This window comes from Conger conger, chromosome 18 (genome assembly GCF_963514075.1).
Source record: "Conger conger chromosome 18, fConCon1.1, whole genome shotgun sequence".
Classification (NCBI taxonomy): Eukaryota; Metazoa; Chordata; class Actinopteri; order Anguilliformes; family Congridae; genus Conger; species Conger conger.
The window spans coordinates 14,445,796-14,468,347 of NC_083777.1; the positions used below are offsets into that span (position 1 = coordinate 14,445,796).

The following is a 22,552-nucleotide window of genomic DNA, read 5'->3' on the forward strand; positions in this document are numbered from 1 at the left end:
GAAAATTGTTTCTTGAAGTGAAACTTTTTTCAGTACCACTTAAAGCAGATTTAAACATCCGTTTATTTTATACCATGAATTCACAGGTACCAGTGTATTACTTCCTCCCAAAATTGGCCAAAATCTATTTGTCTTCAGTGAGATACATTTCTTTTCCATTCAGTGTTAGTCCTCCTGTAGTACTGCATGCTGTGTCGTTTAAAGTGTATTAGGCCATTGATTCCACTCACCAAGCCTTTCAATAGGTTGATGCATGTCATTTATTGACAGGTCCACCCATAATGAGGTTCATGAAGGTTCACTTTCTGCATCACCATCAGATAGCTTAGCACAGTGAAGTGAGGGTGGACGCAGGCCAAAAGAGATATGCCATCCCTTTAACGAATTCTATTCTCATCCATTACACAGAAAACGGTCAAGTGGCACAGATTCTCTCTTGGGTTCACTCTCAGCAAGGACATCAGATGTGTAATGTTTTTTTTTTGGGATCACACAGGGCTCAGAGGGTGCTGCAGGGCCTGATGGGACATGGGACAGGCTGAACGACTCCGTTCCTTTGCACCAGGTACCAGAGGGAGAGCAAGGCCTCAAATCAGAGCTCCTGTGTGCTGCTGTAAGGGATCCAACACAGCCAACCACAACTTCCACAATTCGCAAACACTAGTTACAGATGGTCTAATGGCACATCGCTCGACAGGCAAAGACACCAAGCACATTCCAATGGCAACCATCAAAAAAAAACAAACAAAAAAAACAAACAGCAGTCACAGCGAGGGAAAAAACGGACACCAGCAAAGGAATTAGGAAGCAGACATGAAAAAAAGAGACCAAAAAGTGGGGAAGGTGGAAATACCAGATTAGATCTTGCAGTGTAGTACATTTCTTCCACACAGTCCAAAAAATCGTCAGAGTCAGGCTGTTTAGTGGAACAGAAACCTCAGTTATTCACAATCTAGGGATGGAAGCCAAGGGGAACACACAGGTGAGGGAGGGTGAGTGCAGGAGTTTAAAAGAGGCCACCTTCAAAAAGCCATTCCGTTCACAGACTGTCCCCTGCACCTCAAACACGAGGCCCCTTACCGGCTCATAATGAGGCTCCGTATCCTTCCTGAGGGGGCGGTCAAACTGCACTTGGTCAACTGAGGAGACAGAGAGACAGCCTTAGGACAGGCAACAGTGGACATAATATACTGCATATAATATACACAGTAATTTACATATTTTGATATTTAGCTCAGGCTTTTATCCAAAGCAATATACAGTTGATTTGACTAAGCAGGGGGCAATCCCCCCCTGGAGCAATGTGGAGGTTAAGGGCCATTCTCAAACAGCTGTGCGGATCTTATCATGGCTACGCCGCGGCTTGAACCACAAACCTTCCAGGTCCCAGTCATGTACCTTACCACTAGGTTACACAAGGCTAAATATTATGACCACCAGTCATCAGGCAATCCACTTCTAGTGACAACAGTGAAAGAAGGACACTTCTCATTGAACTACATCTAATTTAACCACAGGCTGGAATGCACCCATTGACTCTCACCATTCTATGACCTCTGCACAGCTATGCTACAGTATTAAATGGATTGGGGCAGGCTTGATTAGTAAAGGATGATAAAAACCACTCAAACACCATCTGGATTGGAAGTTCTTTAATCTGCCAGGAGATGATGCACCAGATTAGAGCACTGATGCACCACTACACTGCCAGAACGTGGTTGTGGAGATCAAAAGGCAGACAGATCACAGACCAGACACAGATGCCACGGCTACAATGTGGTATACGGGTTAATGTAATGTAATGTAATGCAAGATCCTTCACCTAAACTGAAAAACTGAAAAGCTTGATGGATTATTTTATTAAAAAACTAAAATAAACAATGAATGACTTTATATTTGAAGGGTTTTGTTGTTTTGGACATTTTGAGCTGCAACTGTTTATTTGACTTTGACAGTGGCCACCACTAGCCCGGTGTTACAGCGCACATGTTTGCAGGAAGCAGGTAAACTCACAGTTGATCTCGGACCGCGTCTTCCCCTCCCGGGCACTCCTGCTGGTGGAACGGATTCGATGTGGCACTGCCACAGGACTCTGTATAACACATCACGCATGGAGAAGAGTGTCCAGACCTTCAAAATAAAACCCCACTTCTCTTCCACAGAGGATATTTTTTGCATACTACCCATCATGTACTAAAACAAATAGTAAACTGTATGCAGTATGCTTAGTAGGCAGTGCATATTTTGAGGGCAGAGTAGTTGGGAGACCAACACTGTCCTGGTTTTACTCCGTGGCTTTAAATTCTAATCTGACTCCAGATCGAACATAAAAATGTGTGCCGGCTGATTCATGGATGACATCTCTGCTGTAAAATCCAGCTATGCTAGGTTGATCAGATTGAAGAAGCAATAAACGTAAAGTTACTCCAGAGTTTATTTCTTTTTTGGGACTGAAAGATGAAGTTGGTCTCACCTCAGGCTCAGGGTCATCGTCGTCAAAGTCGGGGTAGTGCGTGTGGTCGGGGTTGCTGGCTTTGTCCAGGAGCTCGATGGCCAGAGTGCGAGTCAGGGGCTGTGAGATGAAGGGGTGCTAGCACACAAAGAGAGAGAACAGGCATTGGTCAACACACCTTAAACTCTGCCCGACTCTGGCCCGACACCCTTATAGTAATCAAAATGTTACCTTCTAGCCACATGACACAGTGCCTAAAAAGGTACAAATGCTTGTGGCTAGAAGCCTTTAGGCACATATAATTGTAACCCTAGTGAACTATATATTAATTTGTACCTTTTTTGACTCATTACTGTACCTTCAGGGTACATTTGGGAAATATGATCCTTGAAGAACAGAAATGTACCTCCACTGTACCTTTATTTCTGACAAGACCTTTTGTTCGGTCATTGAAAACAGCCATTGGCTAAATCTTCTATGTTTTGAGGAGAGGAAAATCATTTACCTGTAGCAGTTTTTCGGCTGTTGGCCTTTTCTTTGGATTTTTCGTCAAGGCCATTTTAATAAAATGATGAAAATTGTTTGACCTGTGGAAGACAGAACACAGAAATCAAAACAGATCTACTGTTTTTTTTCAACCTTGGCAGTGATGCTGTCTAAAGTCGATATAAAAAAACAATACTTTCACAAACACTGGATGCTCTGAATTTAGAGAACAGGCCCTTACCACTTCACTCTGTCTTTCAACTTGGGTGGCTGGAAGTTACTTTTTGTCATCAAGAAGAGAGCCCTGACAAAATAAAAGAGACGTGAAAATTCTACATTAGACAATCAACATGCTTTTTTTTATAAATAAGTTCTTATAAATAAAATATAAGTCCACAAATCAAAATAGATTCCTTTCTTACAGTATAGTCCTAAATAAAGTAATTTGGTCAAGCACGTGTATCCTAAATCACTTTGGTACAAATTCAGCTGTACACACATACATTTATCTAAAGTGCAGCCAAAGTAAGTCAACAAGCATGAGGGCATCTCCTAAACAAAGTCACACTGAGCAATGCAATTATAATTTACAGGGCATTACTAGAGTATGTCACATTTTGGGAGCTTCAGTGGTTTCAACATGTCTGCTATGTGTAGCCAACATCTGCTCGGGGTCACACCAACCTCATTGGATGTAGGTCGAACATGGGGGGCTGCAGCTCAGCCAGCTCGATGGCAGTAATGCCCACGGCCCAGATGTCACAGAGCTGGTTGTAGCCACCCTTCCTCTCCACCGCAGCCACTTCTGGGGCCATCCTAGGCGCAGACATGTCGCATAATTATGACATCACAATGATAAGAGTAGGGCCTCCAGAATATGCGTATCACATACTGAAATATTAAGTGTTCATAGACAAGTTTATACAGTTTAAAGCATTTTTAATTATGAATAAACTGGTTTAATATTGTGGCTGATCATGGTATATTCTTTAAAGCTCACTAAAGCTGGACATATACTGTGTGACATCGATTGTCTTTTAAATTTGTTAAATGCCACGCTGTGAAATACTTTAGTGTATTTGGTGTCATTATAAAGGCAGAAAAAAACACTTCATGATATTAATCAATATTAGAATGCAAATAATAACAGCTTTAAATGCAGTTTGAACTTTGCTGAACATCTTTGCTGACAAAAGAAACTTGTATGGACATACTGAGGTCTGCGGGACAAAAAGTGAAAGTTTATCCAAGAAATGCGAGTTCAGTTGACCCCTAGGGGTTCCAGATACTTTAACAGAATAACAGAATGCTGGAATGGGCAGTATTTCACAAGGAGGAAAATAGGATTTGGGCCATTTTTAGCCCGATTGTCAAACTGTAGTGGGGCAAGTTGACTAAAGACTTTGCGCAGTAGTTGTTTCAACATGATGCACTCAAAGCTTTTCATAGCAAATAGTTACAAACTCTGGTCTACGTTAATCACAGCTGATCTTGGTTTTTTGGGAATCTTCCATATCTGTGGTATGATTTGTGTGATCTAGTATCTAAACTGTGCTATAATTTGGTTTGCTGTTGGGGGTGTGATTCTAACAAAGAACCGATTCTACTCCTCTTGCATACTCTGCGTTGTCTGGCACACGGTTTGCACATTCTGTCCTCGTCGTAGTTCTCCTACCCTGCCATGCCTGTCCAGTCTCATTTCACTGAGTCATTGCTCCACATAAATAGTCTGTATTCGCCGCTGGAATGCAGAATCAGATACAGTGCAGTCCGTAAGTATTTGGACAGCTGGTACAATTTATGTTCTTTTGAGCCATGTACTCCAGCACATTGGATTTAAAATGAAACAATAAATGTGAGGTTAGAGGTGGGCGAGAAGAGGTGTGTGTTAAAATGCAGATTTTAATTTGAGGGTATTTACATCCATATCGGGTGATCCTTAGTGCAGGTAGACGAAAGCTTTTTGACTGCCTTTGGAGTCTGTTATTGGCATTTGTCAACATGAGGACCAGAGTTTTTCCAAAGACAGTCAAGGGATCCATACTGAGGCTGAAAAATAACCAACTGCTCAAATACATACGGACTGCAGTGTATATGCTGTAATACATGTACAGGCTCCGTAACATGATAAATAACATGTCTTACAAAAGCCAGAGAGTAAAGGGGCATTACCAGTAGGGGGTGCCGATGAAGGACTTCCTCTTGGCTAGCGTGGCAGTGATCTGGGCCGAGACGCCAAAGTCGGCTGAAACAGCGAGAGAGGCCAATGGTGAGACATCTGACTCTACCCCGACTCTGTTTGTCTCTTCGGCACATGAGAGACGACAATCATTCTTTTCTTTATCTTGTATCTTCATTAGCCTTCATTAGTTCATTTATCTACCAATGATTCTGCACAGTAATCATCAATAAATATTACAGATAAAAACAGGCCTCTACCCACAGCAATATACTACAGTACTGTATATTTTTCAGAACACATACATTTCGGGAGATTTGCACAGATCATCAGAAATATTAGCACATTCCTGAAAATGAGGGGCACATTTATTGTTCTTAACTGAAAATGAAATCCCAATTAGTCAGCTCTATCTAATAATCCGTGTCATCTTACCTAGTTTCACATACCCGTTGTCTGTTAATAAGATATTTGCTCCCTTGGGGAAAAAAACACAGAAGAAAAAAGTTTTTTTATTTTTTTATTTTTTATCATAAGGCATTTCTGGGAGAACATATCATACTTATGGCACTGTAACAATTTAACAATAACTTACAACAGCAAAATAAGATTATTTCCAAGATAAGGGTAAATAGATTTGGGGGGCTAAGAGAGGGGATGAGAGAGGGAGAGAGAGGGTGGGAAAGTAGGGGGACACCAATGAACAAATGCTCTTGTCATTAAATATACTGTATATTGTGTCACAATTAAATAATCCCCCAAGGTACAGTAACATTCTTTCTGGGTACAAATGAGTATGTTTTTCAAGCAAAAAAGTAAAACAACAATAGTTACAGTATATATTGCTGGGTAGTTTTATGCAGGGTACCATCACAGCGTAGGCATTTGTCTGTTTTTAGGCACTTTTCGTACCTTTATTTCTAAAATTATTTAAAAAATGAGATTGACTAGACGGGGACAGTTAGGACTGCGATGTCTGGGGCCAGAACCAGGCCAGAACCAGGCCAGACATCACGCAGGCTGAAGTTTATATCAACAGTGAACTATTCATAAACAGATTACCGAGGAAAATAACTTCTCTTCTTACCTTTATATCTCTGTGCATTTTTCCTTTGTTGTGGAGATAATATAAACCCTGATAAAAAAGTAGAGAGTAATATAATATATTGCATCCTTCAACAAAAGTAAACTCCAAAAACAATGTTGCCTTAGAGTTGCCCTCATATCATTGCAGCGTCATACAATGTCAATTACAATTGGAGTAAAATAAAATGCTTAGAATTTGGTTATTGTGTGGACGGGAGCTTGAAGTCCTAGAGTGGACAGGAATCTTAGTCCCAGAAGTTTCAAACTTTTCAGTTATAAAGAGAACTGCCTCTTGTTACTGGTGTTATTGACCTGCCTAGAAGGGAGGTCACTGTTAGGATTGATGTATCTGGAATAGCAAAAATGGAGAAGGGAGTCATACGGTAAGTGGGTGACATACCTGTAGAGTTTCTCGGGACATGTAGGCTATCTGTGGTTCCACCAGAGGCCCCGTCACTAGAGCGAGAGTGTGAAAGAGAGAGAAAGAGAGAGAAAGAGAGAGAAAGAGAGAGTGTGATTGAGTGAGAGAGAGAAAGGCAATTTCTCAGAGGGTAAAAATGAATGTTGCTGACTAACGAAACATAAGTGGGCTCATCGTGAGTAAAAGCAGACAATTTGCAAACATTTTATAGGACGAAGCTTTGCTTTGCATTAATCGCCACTGCAGTATGGTGCAGAAAAGCCTACTGTCAAGACTGTTGGAACACAAGGGAAGTTTTCTTCCCTGCAATTCAGTAATCCCTCAGCAAAATGTCAAAAGAGCCTTCTTGTCGATCAATTATTATACAAATTAAATAGTTTGCAACATGGAGGCTTACAAATGAAAGGTTAAAACAATTTAACTGAAATAAAATGTACATGGTGATTTGATCAGGCCAGTCCTATAACAGTCTCTGCTGTCGTTCTACTTTGGTGCTTAGTGCAAACCATTTCATAGCAATCGAATGGAATATCAAACACAGAGATGTCACCCGGTTACATCAACACACTGGCAATAAGAGGGTAGCAATTGATCACAAATTGTATTTAGACTGGTGGTGATTGTGACAACATTTAGATGGTAATGCAAGTTTAGACCATTAGACCTCTATCATAGCATCAACTGCAGAGTAACTTCACAGTTCTGCACTAAGAGAAGAACTGAGAAGCAAATCCTTTGACCTCTGAGAGAACATTTTGAGGGAAAAACTGTGAAGTGGTTAGCCAGCGTATCTTCCAATAGACAGGCCAGGTTTGAATCTATTGTATTTCTTTCATTTTAATGTATTTTCCCCGTTAGCAATGAATGGTTTATAGATCCTTACCATGATAAATATCCTGCAGAGATCCTCCTCCACAGTACTCCATGCTTATCCATAATTTATCTCTCCTAAAGGAGACAAGAATGGTAAATGGTAAATGTTTGCATCTATATAGTGCCACTATCCAAAGCGCTGTACAACTGATGATTCTGATTCACCCATTCACACACACATAAACAGTGATTGGCTGCCATGCAAGGCAAAAACCAGCTCTTCAGGAGCATTTTAGGTAGGGGTCAGGGACAGGGACACTTTGACACACCCAGGGTGGGATCAAACGGGCAACCCTCGGAATAACAAAAGCCCAGAAAAACCAGGACATGCGGGATTAATCGCATGTCGAATCTTTCTGGCTCAAGACACAGAGAGGCAGTTACAGTGCTCTTGCCTTAAAGCACTTCAGCTACCTCAGGTGCAGAGCAAGCCTGATTTATGATTTGTTGCACAGCCTAATGTCGCATGACACCCAATGATGCATTTGCAACTGAAAAAAGTGTTTTCTTTGATTTTTTTTAGAAAGTCATTGTCATGGACATGTCTTGTTTGAAAAACACTGGAACAATCAGTCAGGACTTCGGCTGTCAGGAGTTTGATGTTTCGTTACCATAGGGGCGACAGAACCCTCATCGCAGACCGTCGCTGAATCATGAACGTAAAACGTCCGGCGACCCTTTCATTTTTGTTGTGCGACACTTGTCGCAAGGGTTATGTGACAAAGTATAAATCAGGCTGTATTGATATTCTGCACTCAAAAAGTCCAAACCTGACTGTGGGTGAACTGCAATACAACATTTGGTTGTTTGTTGTCACCTGAACTCTTTGCACGTGTGGATAATTACACAGCAACGGCAGTGACTGCAAGGAGAGTATGTGGGATAAGGGTTGTACCACCATGAGTACTCTCTGCTGGAAAAAAAACCAGCAGAGAGTACCAGTTCAGACCAGCTCCCTGCACAATGTGGTTCGACCAGCTCAAGCTATGTATTGAAACTGCTGGTAGCCGGTAATTTCAAGCTGGTCATAGCCGGATTTTACAGTAGGGACCACCGTGAGTACTGAACTCCGGAGCCACCTGGATCTCCAGGACCGGGCCGAGGGTGGCGGTGCGGGGCCAGGCAAGGGCGTACCTGAGATAGCTGCCGAAATATGCCACGATGTTGGAGTGCTTACAGTCCTTCATCATGATGATCTCCTGCTGCACCACAGCAAAATCCTCACCTGGGACACAGGGAAAAAGGGGGGATGAGGGACAGGAAGCAGGTGAGAAAAGGATGGCAGGGAGGCGAGAGAGGGGTTTGAGGCATGTGTGTGCAGACACACAGATTGCAGATACCTGAATGCCAACAATAGCCCATTTTAGAAACAAAACAATGGCCCTGGGCCAAAACCTTGTTGTACAGGTAGCAGTTGAAATTGTACTTCCCTCTAGGGTCTTTCAGTGCACTGATCCCTGGTTATGGGTATGCACTTTGCACTTTGTTGTACGTTGCTCTGGATAAAAGCGTCTGCCACATGCCATTTAAGTAATGCTGACTGTTCTCCCTGCTGAAAAAACTGCTCAACATGGTTTAGCTGGTTGAGCGGTTCAGACTAGCTGCCAGCTTGACATGGTTTAACCAGCTCAAGCTATGTTTCAACTGCTCAGACAAGCTACAAGCACTGGTTGACCAGATCGTACCCAGCTTGACCAGCTTATGACCAGCTTGGCCATGCTGGTTGACCAGCTCATACCCAGGTAGAACAGCTTTATGACCAGCTTGACAAGCTCAATTTTCAAGCTGGTCAAGCTGGCATAGCTGGATTTTACAGCAGCATGAAGGGATGATAAAGGGATGACAGGGGGATGAGAGAGGGGTGTGAGGGATGTGTGTGCAAAGTGATCGCAGATATACATACAGACCGCAGATACCTGAAAGCCAACAATGTCGCAACAATAGCCCTTTATAGACACAGTGCTGACTGCTCTGAACATTTGTATAATTATTGACTAAATGTATTCATTTAATTTAATTTATTTATATATTACAAATAATACTACAGTCAGACTCACTGGCCAGCACTGGGCAAACTTGAGCTTGGTTCTGCTCAAAGTTTCTTCCTGGCCACCGTGGCCCTATGCTTGCTCTGAGGGGGTCTCAGGCCTGGGCTCTTTGTAAAGCTGCTTTGTGACAATCTTGTATTATAAAAAGCGCTACACAAAAACATTTGAATTGAATTCATGTCATTGTAAAAATACAATTGAAATTGAAATTGAAATGAAGAATCCAGAATAGCAGCCACAGTTCACCCTCATGAGGTCTACTACCCTGATACACTTTTATGAAAAACACTTCCAACGTGCAGCTGCAACCTTACAGAAATCTGCAGGAACAGGACACCTGTCGCTGACTCACAAAATTATTGGCTTGACGTCAAAAGTGTCAAACTTGAGAACATTTCATATTTAACTAGCAGCAGAACTGGTTATGCAGCAAATTGATTTCTCAGACCCATAGAGTAAAGTATCCAGACTGCCGACATGCTCGCGATGTGTGCTTGACATTGTTGAAATGCTATAGCAATGTGATGAGAATGCTAAGCTTCTGCTGGGTCACATAAGAATGACAATAGACCTCTTCTCTCTTCTCCTCCTCTCCCCCTTCCTTGCCTTGTTTGTGGAAGCTGTGTTCCTGCTTTGTTCCAGGAACGTGTGGATGGGAAGTCACATCTGGAAAAGTGCTATGTTGGAGGGGAAGGAGGCTAATTGGGCTTGATGTCCCAGGACAGACCCAAGGGACAGCTAGTAGTAGTGTTGGCAGAAGTCTACGTCATTCTCAGCATAAACAGTAAAAATGGCAGTTGGCACAACAGCCACACAGACGGTGTGATGGATGGACACAAACACACATTCCTGAACAGGTTTAGTCTGTGGGTAGTTTTTCTTTCATTACAAAGCCTGGGCTTGCATCTTTAAAGGGAGTCATAAGTGAAACTCTAATCAGTAGCAAACTGGATCTTGTGTGCATTTAAGCTGTTGGACTGAACAAGTTTTATTAATTATTAACGTTTAGACCAGTGGTCTCTAACCCTGGCCCAGGAGACCTACAGGGTTGCAGGGTTTTGTTGTTACTCTGCTTTAAATGAATAAATTAGAGGAGTTGATTACACAGTTAACTTACCTCACCTGGTTACCTGGATCTCAACAAGGTGCTGATTTTAAGGTGAAAACAAAAACCAGCACACCCAGTAGCTCTCCAGGACCAGGGTTGGAGACAACTGGTTTAGACTGATTCACAACGCATTTCCAATAAGGTATGAAAAAGTAAAGCAAATCCATTGTAATCTACACTTCATTTAAATGTATTTTCGAAGCCTGGCAAGATGATGAAATGGCAAATTTAAAATGTATGCAGTGTGCTGTACGTAGGATGCTACGCCACTGCTGAAGGCACAGATTACATGCAAATTCACCAATTAGAGGCTTTACAATAGCCTATGATAACGAGATATGAAGTAAAGCGCACACAATAGCTAGAAGCACTGTGCAAGAGTGTTGTCACTGTACTCCCTCTCCATGGGAATGAAAGGAAATGAAGCAAAAGGAAGTGGAAAAGAATACTGACAGCAGAGTACCACTTTCAGAAGCTACTGAGTAACAAGAAGGCACTCTCCCTTCATCTCTCTTCATCTCCCTCTCTCCCTGCCTCTCTCTCTCACTCTCTCCATCTCCCTCCCTGCCTGAAAAGGTTAATGTGATCAAACAGGTTATGTTTCAGGTTTGCACTTGGGAACAAAAAAACTGTCAATAATTTTCCAAATATAAGAGAAACCCTGTACGCTTATCAGTACACAGGCTTACAAAGCCGCAGAATCTTACCCGGTTCCAGCTTGATGACTTTAATGGCTGCCAGTTCCCCAGTGTTGACATTTCGTGCCTGTGGGGGGAAGGGGTGAGGGATAGAGTTAACCAACCATTAAAGGAAATCGAGCGAGGGAGCCAGAATAAGGAGGTAGAAGCAAAGTTTTCACACATCACCCTGCTGAAAAAACAGCTCAAGCTAGTTTTTAAAACAGCCAGTAGGTGGTTGACCAATTCAGACCAGCTCCATACTCAACATGGTTTGACCTGCTCAAGCTATGTTTTGAAACAAATGGTAGCCGGTCATACTTGGATTTTACACTACTGAAGCCATCAAATTTGTCAGGGTTGGGTTGGTGGGGGAAGGGGGGGGATGTTTTAGCAACAATGTTGACATGTTCTACAAAGACCAGCATGCATCTGCAAACAAAGGTTTAGGAGCCGTGTCTCTCTCCGGGTACTGTACGTAAGGCCCTTTCCTGTAACCATTGAATTGTAATACACAATGACTTCAGTGGTTGCCAAGGCTGCAGACGATTAATCATTTCCAGTTAGTGTGCCTTTAATCACAGAAAACATTTTATGGGAAAGCGGAGTTACTTTTAGACTGAACCACTGTGTTTTGCTATATATATTGATATTGCATAGCAGCTCCATAGCTTGGAGTAGCTCACAAAGAGGGATAAAGACGGGTCCAGCAATTTGGGATTTGCAGAAATGCTTCATACTTTGATATTCATTCATGCGTCGCATGTGTTTTTAGATATTGACTTGCTTTTAAATTTAATCTACATAATGAATGTCCCAACAAGAGAAATACTGAAATACTGAATTACACAACAGGTGGGATTCTGCCACTTAGAGGAATATATAAAATGTCTCCCGGGGCACACCCTGGGAATTTAGCATCAGTGTCAATGTGTTCTTAGCATTAGCATCACTAAGCAATACAGATGGGGCCTTCTCCTTATTGGCCCCCAGGTAGGGCTTCATGACAGGTTTCCCCAAGAGGATCCAACATAACCGACACAGGTAGCCTCTACATTCTGGAACAAACAGCAACTCTGTGAAAGTAAAGACCAACTACTATTACAGGACTGAAAAAACATGTAATGGCACAGCTACAGTTTATAGCCTAATGGTTTGAAACCCTGGGCAGCTGAAATGCAGGGCACTTTAATTATAATTTGTTATTTAGCTTTTGTTGCAGACCCCTGGCTTGGCTGGATGATAACAGAAAATACACGCATCCAAAAACTTGATGCCGACAGAACAGCAGAGAGTCCACAACCTTGTGTATGCTCTCCGGTGCCATACATGTTGTACATAGTGCGTTTATTAAAAAATGCTTTCAAATAATGCCTCTCATTCACCCATTACACAGAGATCAATGGTGTGCCATGCAAGGCACCAACCAGCTTGTCGGAGCAATAGAGGGTTGGGTGCCTTGCTCAGGGACATTGCGACACATACGGGTTCTATTAAATCAAACCAGACTTGTATTTTCAATTAAAATAACTGCCTTGTGGTTGTCTGCCTGCGCCAACCAATCAAGTTGCAGTTTACATGCCTGTCTGTCCAGACTCATATAGAATGTATGTACTGAAGACTTTGAAGGAATTTACTAAAAGGTATTAAGTGTATTTTTTGGTGAAATGGAAGTTATCACTATATTGACATGTATGATGTCAGAGGATAATTTCCAGTGAGAAACATGCTGTCCCCACTTAGATTTTTACAGAGGAGTACAGAGGACTATTAAAGAGCTTCGTCACATATGAGGTCACAGCAACCTTGAACTGAGACCACCAAATTCTATTCAGTTCATCTTTGAGTCCAAGTGGACGTTTGTGACAGGCATAATGAAATTCCCTCCAGGTGTTCCTGAGATATCGCATTCACAAGAATGGGACGGACAGACAGATGGACAACAGATGGACGGACAACCCGAAAACATAATGCCTCTGGCCATGACCATCACTGGCGCGTAGGCGTGTAGGTGTGAGACTGAAAGATCGGGGAAAGAAATGGAAGAGGTACAACCTGAAAATCGTGGTGCTTGAGCTAGAGGCAGGTACTTTAACGAGCAAATTAGCTTACCATTTGCAAAAAAATCTCTCTGTATCCAACTTGGCAATACTCAATGTTTTAATACAATTAATAAACTATAATCAATGAAAGAACAATTAAAATAATTAGCAAATTGAGGAAAATCATGACAATGGATTAAGGTAACATTTTAGGAATGAAGCTATTAAATAATGCAACCACATTGAAAACAACCATTACTGTTACTACCAACTTTGTTTAGCAAAGTCTTAACCAGAGGTGCAGACACAGCTTAGGGAATCCAAGAGCCCATTTATAGCACTAATATGGCACCTCCCTGAGTAACAGCAAAACCTAGTCTGAACACTAGGTGGCACATTCACTAGTACATGGAGGCACCAAAGTGCCCTTGAACAAGGCCTTCTCTCACAGAGAACAAAAGCACATTGGTATTTGTGCCAGTAGCTCAGTATAAAGGAAAAGATTTGTGGGTCACGAGGCTTTCGGAGGCAACCGTCCTTCTGCTGGAAAATTCTCAGTGTGTGTGGTGCCAGATTTGGCCCAGGGAGGCACAGTGACACAGAGGAAGCCTCCTGGCATACCAGAATGGAGAAGGCAACCGCAAGCTGCCCCATCCTGTCCCCTCTCCACCCCAGGCCATTTCCTTCAGATCTCAGACGCAGGTTGAGCCCTGCATGGCCCAGCGGTCAGATCCCACACTCTGCACTACAGGCTCATCCACACCACACGCTATATACACTGAGCACTAGAATTCACTGGACAGTGACACATTTTTTGTTATTTTAGTTCAGTACTTTAGCACTTTGAGTTTGACAGGATACATAGACTGGCTGTCAGCTTTCATTTGAGGGTATGTTCATCCATATTGGATGAATCTTTTAGAAATTATAGAAGCTTTTGTGCATAGTCTCCTCTTATGCCTTCAGTCTCCTCTTCAGCATGTAAAATGTATGTTCAATTGGATTCAGATCCACTGGTTGACTCGGCCAGTCAAGGATTTCCCACTTTTTGGCCCTCAAAACCCCATTTCAAACTCTTTACGTTTCACAGAGAAGGTAATATGCTTTGGCTCATGGGCACCCCTATTTAGTCTCTCTTTCCTTCACTCACATGTTGATCTTTATCTTACAGTGTGTACAGTAAGTTATGTCATTAATATTCTGTTGAAAAGAAGAAAAATATGCAAGAATCCTTGTTTCATCAGTACCCCTAGTGACAATCTGCGGGGGCCAATTTCCTCTCTCTAATCTCTAATCTCATCCACTGTAGCAGATAAAAGACGTGAGCGAGAAATCACAGTATGATTGGTGACTACCAGCATCCTGTCCATCTGCTTCAGAGGCAGGGAGCTGTGGTCCTGTCTGGCCATTAATAAATACGGCACCGCCACATCCGCGTTAATTTAGTTCCAAAAATATCGAGCATGCAGAGCTGTGAAATGAGCACACGGAACAGTATCTGCGTGTGGAGACTCGTCTGATTTTTTGGAAGTAAACTCCATACCACCACACCCTATTCTTAATTCTCTCACACTCGCCTTTTTTCTCTGTCCCTTTCTCTCCATCACTCTCTCCCTTTCTCTCAGCTTGTGTTTGAATGCTGCAGAAAGTGGCAGGCTGAAGAGGTGCGTAGGGGTGGAATAGTTTGACACAGCTTATTGTTGTTGGAGACAGAGGCCTCCCTTTCACGTCGGTTCATTCTGGGGTCCATCTGTTATCCCCCACGGTTTCTGAGTTGCTCAATGGGTGCCAGACATTACAACAGCATAAAAAGTAATCCCTCATTATAATAGGAAGGAGTTATGTCAGGGTGATATTCATTTCTATAAATTAGCTGTGTACATATCTCCATGAAATGATGAAAGAATGAGGTTGAAAGAAATATGCCCTTATGACTTCAGTTAAAGATCACCAGTATACATTTAGAACCATCATTTAGCATTGTGACTTGTTTATAATGCATGAATAGCTTATTTTTTCTGTCCTTGTAATCTTACGAAAAGAATGAGATTCATATCCCTTGTCAGGTCCCAGAACAATAGACCCAGTAGCGAGACCACAGAAGTGAGTTCAAAGTCTTTATTACCTTGTTGGCAGAGTATACAGGCAAAGGTCGATAGCCAGCAACAAAATCAGCAGAGAATAGGCAGTTGGTTAACAACAGTCCAGGTAAAGGGTTGGCACACCAGCAAACAGAGATAACAGGGATAATCCAAAAAGAAAACAAAGTCACAGGTAAAGGGTCGATAATAATCAGGCAGTCCAAACACATAGTACATATAAGGAGTGGAAAGGAAAAACACAGAACCTGACATCTCTGTTTTTCCCCAGAGATACAGGCATCTCAAAACGATGCCTCAGCAAATTGGTGGCCATTTTGAATGATCACTGATCTCTCAAGTACAATTTTGTATCTGGAGCGCTTGTTTCAGTTATTGTCTTTCCAGATAAGGACAAGACTGTAAAATGATGGGATTCTGAGGAACAGTCAGGTCTGTTTTTATCAACAATTTTATCAACAATTATTTCAATTGTATTTCAAATAGAAACAAGTGGAGGTAGAGGCATTGAGAGAAAATCCAGAAGTGCACCATCACAAATCTGAATACTTGTGGGCCTCCTTGATCACAAATCCCTATTTTAGTGATGGTGTCCATGGTTCCCAAACCAATAATGCAATAACACAAGGCTGCTCGTATTGTGTGACTGCTCTACAACACAAGGCTGTCACAGTGTGTTTTGACTCCTGTTAAATGTAGTTATTAGAAGGGTGTTGAAGGACCCTGGTGAAGTACACAATCCAGCTCAAGCTAGGTTTTGAAACAGTTGGGAAGTGGTTGACCAGCTCAGACCAGCTCCCAGCTTGACATGGTTTAGCTGGTTGAGAAGTTCATACCAACTTCCCAGCTTGACATGGTTTGAGCAGCTCAAGCTATGTTTTGAAACGGTTACCACCACTAGCTGGGTGACCACCTGATACCCTGCTCGACCAGCTTATGACCATCTTGACCAGCTCAATTTCAAGCTTGCCAAGCTGGCATAGCTGGATTGTATAGCAGGGCTCTCAACAATTTGTGCACAGATATTAAATTTGCACACAGACAATACTGGATCCACACCATGATTTAGAACATTTAAGAATGGAATAGCCAGTGTCGCTGTCCTCGTTGACATGGGTTTGTCTGTTGTAAGAACACCATTACAAAACTGTCATCATTGCCTCATGAACTGCTTGTGGGCTATGCAATACTTCTTCCTGGTTAATATCTGTGTCAGAATATTGAACAGAAACAGAGGGGATTAGTCCCCCACTGAGCCTCAGTCATCTCACCCGAGCCACACAGCTCTATTCCTGTATTCCCCAGAGAATTTCAACCTGCTGTTATGGTACACAGTATCATGTTTCTCTACGCTTGAGAACACATCCTACTGCTGCCGTCGGCTGTACTCAACTCAACGAGGTCTGACCGGCTCAAACTATGTTTTGAAACAGCTGGTAGCTGGTAATATCAAGCTGGTTATAGCTGGATTTTACACCAGGGAGGTGCTGGAGTACAGAGCCAAAACAAAATAGTCATATTCCAAATATGTAAGGACAGCACTGTCTGTCCAAAAAGACCCACCAGAAGAGAAAAGCGATCAGAAGTGAACTATCCTTTTAAGAGCAGTGCTGTGTTCACTGCCTCAACGGACTCTTAGCCAAAGTGCAAAATCTGTCTCACAAGCACTTTCTGTCTGCAGTTTATCATCAGCAGCCTAAATGAACAGTGAAATAACAGGTTGAAAATGTGGTTCTTTCTCAGAGCTGTGAGTGTAGAGAGCAGTAATTTCACCTCATTACAGTGATCTGTAAGCGGTTTCCTGGGAGGAGGGGGTGACGGACAAAAAGGAGTAAGGAGATTTTTGTGCCATTTTATTTCATACTGATTTTTATATTCAACATAACATAGCATAGCATAGCATAACAACAATAACAGACCGTTCAGCCCAGGCAGATCGTATATGCTTCGGTGACATAATGACATCATTTTCTCACACTGCCAGAACTCATCAGCCTGCAGACGTTCCACTTCTGTTAAAAAGCACCTGGGGGAGGGGTGTTACCCTGTAGAGCACCATCCTCATGCTCATTGCGAGCTGTGACTTCAGCCAGCCGAATTCGGCCACAAGAACTTTGTCGCAGAAAGTCTTTCCCTCTCTCCCTCTCCCCATTCTTCCTCTCTCACTACTGTCCAATAAAACTGAAAAAGCCCTAAAAAAAACAAACAAACACCTGAAGCAGGGAAAAAAGACACACACACACACACACACACACACACACAGACACAGACACAGACACAGACACACAGACACACAGACACACACACACACACACACACACACACACACACACACACACACACACAACATGTGGCTAAAATGAGAGAAAACTTGGCCCATAACAACATGCGTTTCTGATAGACTCTACATAAGACTTAGCTACTCATAGCTCAGATCCTAGCTTCCGGATAAAGAAACAAGATGTACATACAAAAGAACTACAATATCCAGAACCCAGGTGATCAAAGTGGATGACCCTAGTTAGCGGTACCATGACAACAGGCATGACTCCGGCTGCAGCTTGACTTGTACGTAATCTATTAGAAAGTTCCTTTCAGGCATATATTCATATTTCCATACTGCAGAAATAAAGGAACGAAAAGTGCTTAAAAAGGTACAAATGCTTGTCACTGGGGCGGTACCCAATAGGTACATAAAATTGTACCCACAGCCAGCGATATACAATGAATTTGTACCTTTATTACCCAGAGAGTACAATACTGTACTTTCAGGGTAAAATTTGGAAATTTGATCCTAAAAATGTACCTCCACTGTGACTTTATGTCTGAGAGTGTCTGCCCCAGTCCTTCTGTAAGGGAAACTCGCTGAGCCCACTCAGGAGGTCCCATGTGTGAGGACCGGGGGTGGGTAGGAGCCGGGGAACAATGACTCCAGTTTATCCACAATGGACTTCCTCAATCCCAGCTTCGGCACCCCACTCCCTTACAGCTGCCAACACCAGCCAGGATCCAACCAGTCTGAGAAGGCAGCCAGACTACACTCGTTGGGAGTGTAATTATGAGATTAAGCCCAGTGAAAATGGCGGACAGTGATGTTTATTGACCCGAGTACTACTGCCAGTATCGCCATTAGCCCCTTCCCCCCCCTGCACTTTGGTGCTACACTCTCAGAATTAAACTGACACTGGAGGTACATTTTTGGGATAAAATTTCCCAAATGTACCCTGAAAGTGCAGTAATGAATTCCTTGGGTACAAATGAGTACGTTTTCCAAGCAAATAATATAAACAAATGTATTATATATCGCTGGCTTGGGGAACAAATGTACGTACCTATTGGGTACCGCCCCAGTGACAAGCATTTGTACCTTTTTAAGCACTTTTCGTGCCTTTATTTCTGCAGTATGGAAATATGAATATATGCCTCAAAGGAACTTTCTAATAGCATGTGTGTGACCGTATGCCTTAAAGGGTTAAGCCAAAGCAGGGACTGCAGGAAAGAGCCCGCAGGAAACTAAAGAAACGCACACGCATGCATTCCCCGGCACACAACCCAAACGTCGCAACAGAAAAACATACACGTATCCACACGAGTTCACATATACAAAAGTGTGTACCCACAGAGACATGAACACGCACACACCCAAGCCAACATGCCTTCACACACAAACACACGGAGTTCTTAAACAAGGATGAAAGCACTGCACTTAAACCAGGAAGACAACTGACTTCCCATCCAGCATTTCCCTTTCCAATCAGTAAAAGGATTTACACGGCCAAAGAAGCCAAACACTACTTTATAAGCTGAAAAAAAAGAAAACTGGTATAAACATTGGTTAAATGCACACACACACACACACACACACACACACATAAAATGTACAAATACACAGTGTTGTCCGGAATTGGCACCCTTGGTAAAGGCTATAAAAAATACAATTGTTGTTGATCAGCTTGATCTTGCACTCTAAACAAACTACAGAACAGAGAAATCCCACCTTTAACTGAGAAAAAATTGTTCAAAGTCTCAATTCAGGAAAAAATATTTTTTGTTTGAAAAACATTTGCTTCACAACTATTAGCAACCAAAGAAATGACTATGAACAAACAAGTAATTTATATTGTACTAGGATAGGGTGCACAAATTAGATTTTGATCCTTTGAATTGGCATAGATTACGTCATTAACACCCCGCAGCAGGGCAGTGTCTCACCCACTGGAAAACGGAAACAACCATCTGATAGGAAGGGGTGAAGATAGCAAGCTCCCTGCATATTTGGTAATACGTCTACATTTTGGTTTGAATACTTTCTCTATGTTGTATAAAGAGTCTTTGGGAAAACACCAGTAGGCTTATAGCTCATAAGAATTGCCAATTAGGTTTTACTTGAATATCTTTTTTCATTATTTGTTTGTTTCCAAATTGGTTGCCAATTGTGCCCTGTGTATTTTAATGGCCCATGTTAGTTGAGGAAACACAGCTACGACCGCGTCCCCTGGTAGCCGGAAGGAGATCGACACGCCTTCTTCAAGCCGCTTCGTCTTGGACTGTGGACTGTGATTCCGATCGGGTGGCTTTTGTGAACGGCGATCCTCCCTGCTAAGTCCCTCCCCCCACCCTCGGAGCGGTGGGCAAACTCGGCTTTGGCAAACCCCAGTCCTCCATGTGCAACTGCCTGCATCAAGGTCCCATGGCTTAGCCATGCGCCACCGTGGCACTGTCATCTTATGGAAGCCTTATGAACTCTTTAAGCACTCAGCCATACTTCCTGTTCTACTGGAGAACAAACATGAGGTGACACAGCTGCCCTTGTCAACAATGATTGTGCAGAAGGCCACAGAACACATAAACAAAAGGTTGTTGACCTTCATATATCACGTACAAAAATAGCTAAATGTAACTCAAAGCGATTTTCCTACTTTTTGGGAAATTTGCTTTTTACCCATAGTTAGACGGTAAGATCAATAACGATTGACCGTGTCCAGTAAGAAAATTATCGTTTCAACATGCATGCAGATATACCCAGCAACTACCTGGGAATTCAACATGCTACATGTTTGCTAAGGAGTTAAAATCCAGCTTGACCAGCTTGAAAATCGAAATTGCTGCTAGCTTGTCTGACCTGGTAGTTAGTCAGACATGGCTCCATTTCAACATCGCTTGAGCTGTTTTTTTACTACATGCCTTCCTGCTAGTCAGGTACTGTATAGTCTTTCCCCCTCCCATTAGCATGCAGGCATGACATTCCCTTAAACGCAACCCTTAGCTAACAAAGGCAGCTAACACTATGAAACAACCTGACAGCAAACCCACGTCAAACTGGAGCAAATCATAGCCATCGTCAGACAAATCCTTTTAATTTCTTCCAAACCATCTGGGTATTGGTGTCAGTCTAGAGTTAAGAAAGAGCAAAGAATAAGACTGTAGCCTAGTGCAGCGCTACTCAACTCCACATACTGCGGTGCAGTGTGTGCAGGCATTTGCTTCAACAGTGCACTACACCACCTGATTTCACTAATTATCGAATTATCTGAACCAAGCAGGTAAAATAATTAGTGAAATCAGGTGGTGTAGCACACGGTACGAGCAAATACCTGCAGACACCACAGCCTGCAGGATGTGGAGGTGAGTAGCGCTGGCTGAGGGGGTAAGTTGCTTGACTGGGACCCAAAAAGCTGGTGGTTCAAGCCCCAGTGAAGCCACAATAAGATCGGTACGGCTGTTGAGCCCTTGAGCAAGGCCCTTAACCTCGCATTGCATCAGGGGAGCTTGGCCCCTGACTAGTCTAATCAAAATATTAGTCTCTTTGGATAAAACAACACTAACTGAATAAGTGTCATGTAAATAATAGACATACGTTTATATCCAGTACAACATAAATTCTAAGGAACTTTGCTCACAACGTGGGCAGAATATGGACAAGTGCATTTTTAAATGACTTTTCAACTGGTTACAGAGAACTCAAATGACAAAGAGGGCAGAAAGAAGAATGTCCGAATCCACAAAAAGAGGCAAAAGAACAATCTTGTAAAAACAGGATGAATCATATGGTAAATAGCCATTCCTTCATTGTCCAGCTGCAAGGGGTCGGCAAAGTGCTGCAGAGATCCTTTTGCCCGGACACTTCCTTTTTACAGGGCAATTTTGAAACAATGGGTGCCAGACAGACAGACAGAGACACACACACACACACACACACACACACACACACACACACACACACACACACAGAAACAGCAATGCCACCGCCACATTTCAACATTGACACTGTTTCCTGCTGCACCACGAGAGACAAGGAGAGAGATTCTGCAGAGTGATTCAATCAGAGAAAGTGCTTCTAAAAGAGATGGGCACACGTGAAAGGTTGTGTATTTCAAGCTCTGTAAATGCACAGATAATGTGCTGATACATCCAGGCTCGTTTCAACCACTGGAGCCAATGAACGCATTATATAAACTTAGGTTGCATCAACTACTTCAAACAGTAGACATCTTGGCTCAACTCCTGTCCAGGCAATAACAGAAAGGATACCGAGCAGCTGCTTTTGCACTTGATCAACAACAACCTTGATGACTAATGTCAGGCCACTGGTTTTGGTATCATAGTCTTACTGAGCAGCAGTAACTAACGAACCACAATGTCACCCAGGCCTATAAATTACACTCCTAAACAAATTTATTTGTCTTATTATTTGTCCATCAAGGAAGCTTTTTTTGTTCCTTTTGCAACTCCTTTTGCCTGACAAAGAACCCTTGAACTACATTGGGTTTATCAATGGCAGTGGTCTGAAACTAAAGTACCATGGAGTGCCGTGTGTGTGCTGGTTTTTGGACCCTTTCTGCCCCGAGGGAAGGCCTCTTGTCTGAGAGGACTGGTATATAAAGAAATATGTTGTGTAGATTGTGGGAACATACCTTTAATGGCACCTATAAAACATTTACTTTTAATTTGAAGACACATTAAGAGTGTCAATAAGGTCCCTGGTTGGATGATTGTCTAGCTCAGGAGTGCTCAACTCCGGTCCTGGCGGGCCAGTCTGCGAGCTGGTCTTTGTTCCAACCAATTACCTTAATTTATGTTT

General features: G+C 42.6%; 1 protein-coding gene across 3 annotated transcripts in view; it reads right to left on the minus strand.

Moving 5' to 3' along the window:
- The window catches only part of LOC133117905 (mitogen-activated protein kinase kinase kinase kinase 3-like), a 37,829-nt gene that overhangs the window by 13,302 nt on the left and 1,975 nt on the right, over positions 1-22,552 (minus strand). For 2 of the 3 annotated variants that reach the window (XM_061227416.1, XM_061227415.1), the window contains exons 2-15: positions 11,361-11,418; positions 8,632-8,722; positions 7,508-7,572; positions 6,604-6,659; positions 6,205-6,252; positions 5,553-5,595; positions 5,111-5,183; positions 3,623-3,754; positions 3,180-3,242; positions 2,958-3,039; positions 2,474-2,590; positions 2,014-2,092; positions 1,081-1,139; positions 854-916 (exon numbers count right to left, since the gene is read on the minus strand). In XM_061227416.1, the coding sequence (XP_061083400.1) occupies positions 854-916; positions 1,081-1,139; positions 2,014-2,092; positions 2,474-2,590; positions 2,958-3,039; positions 3,180-3,242; positions 3,623-3,754; positions 5,111-5,183; positions 5,553-5,595; positions 6,205-6,252; positions 6,604-6,659; positions 7,508-7,572; positions 8,632-8,722; positions 11,361-11,418 (1,029 nt within the window). The remainder of the gene's footprint in view (positions 1-853; positions 917-1,080; positions 1,140-2,013; positions 2,093-2,473; positions 2,591-2,957; positions 3,040-3,179; positions 3,243-3,622; positions 3,755-5,110; positions 5,184-5,552; positions 5,596-6,204; positions 6,253-6,603; positions 6,660-7,507; positions 7,573-8,631; positions 8,723-11,360; positions 11,419-22,552) is intronic. The other variant, XM_061227417.1, reaches the window with a different exon arrangement.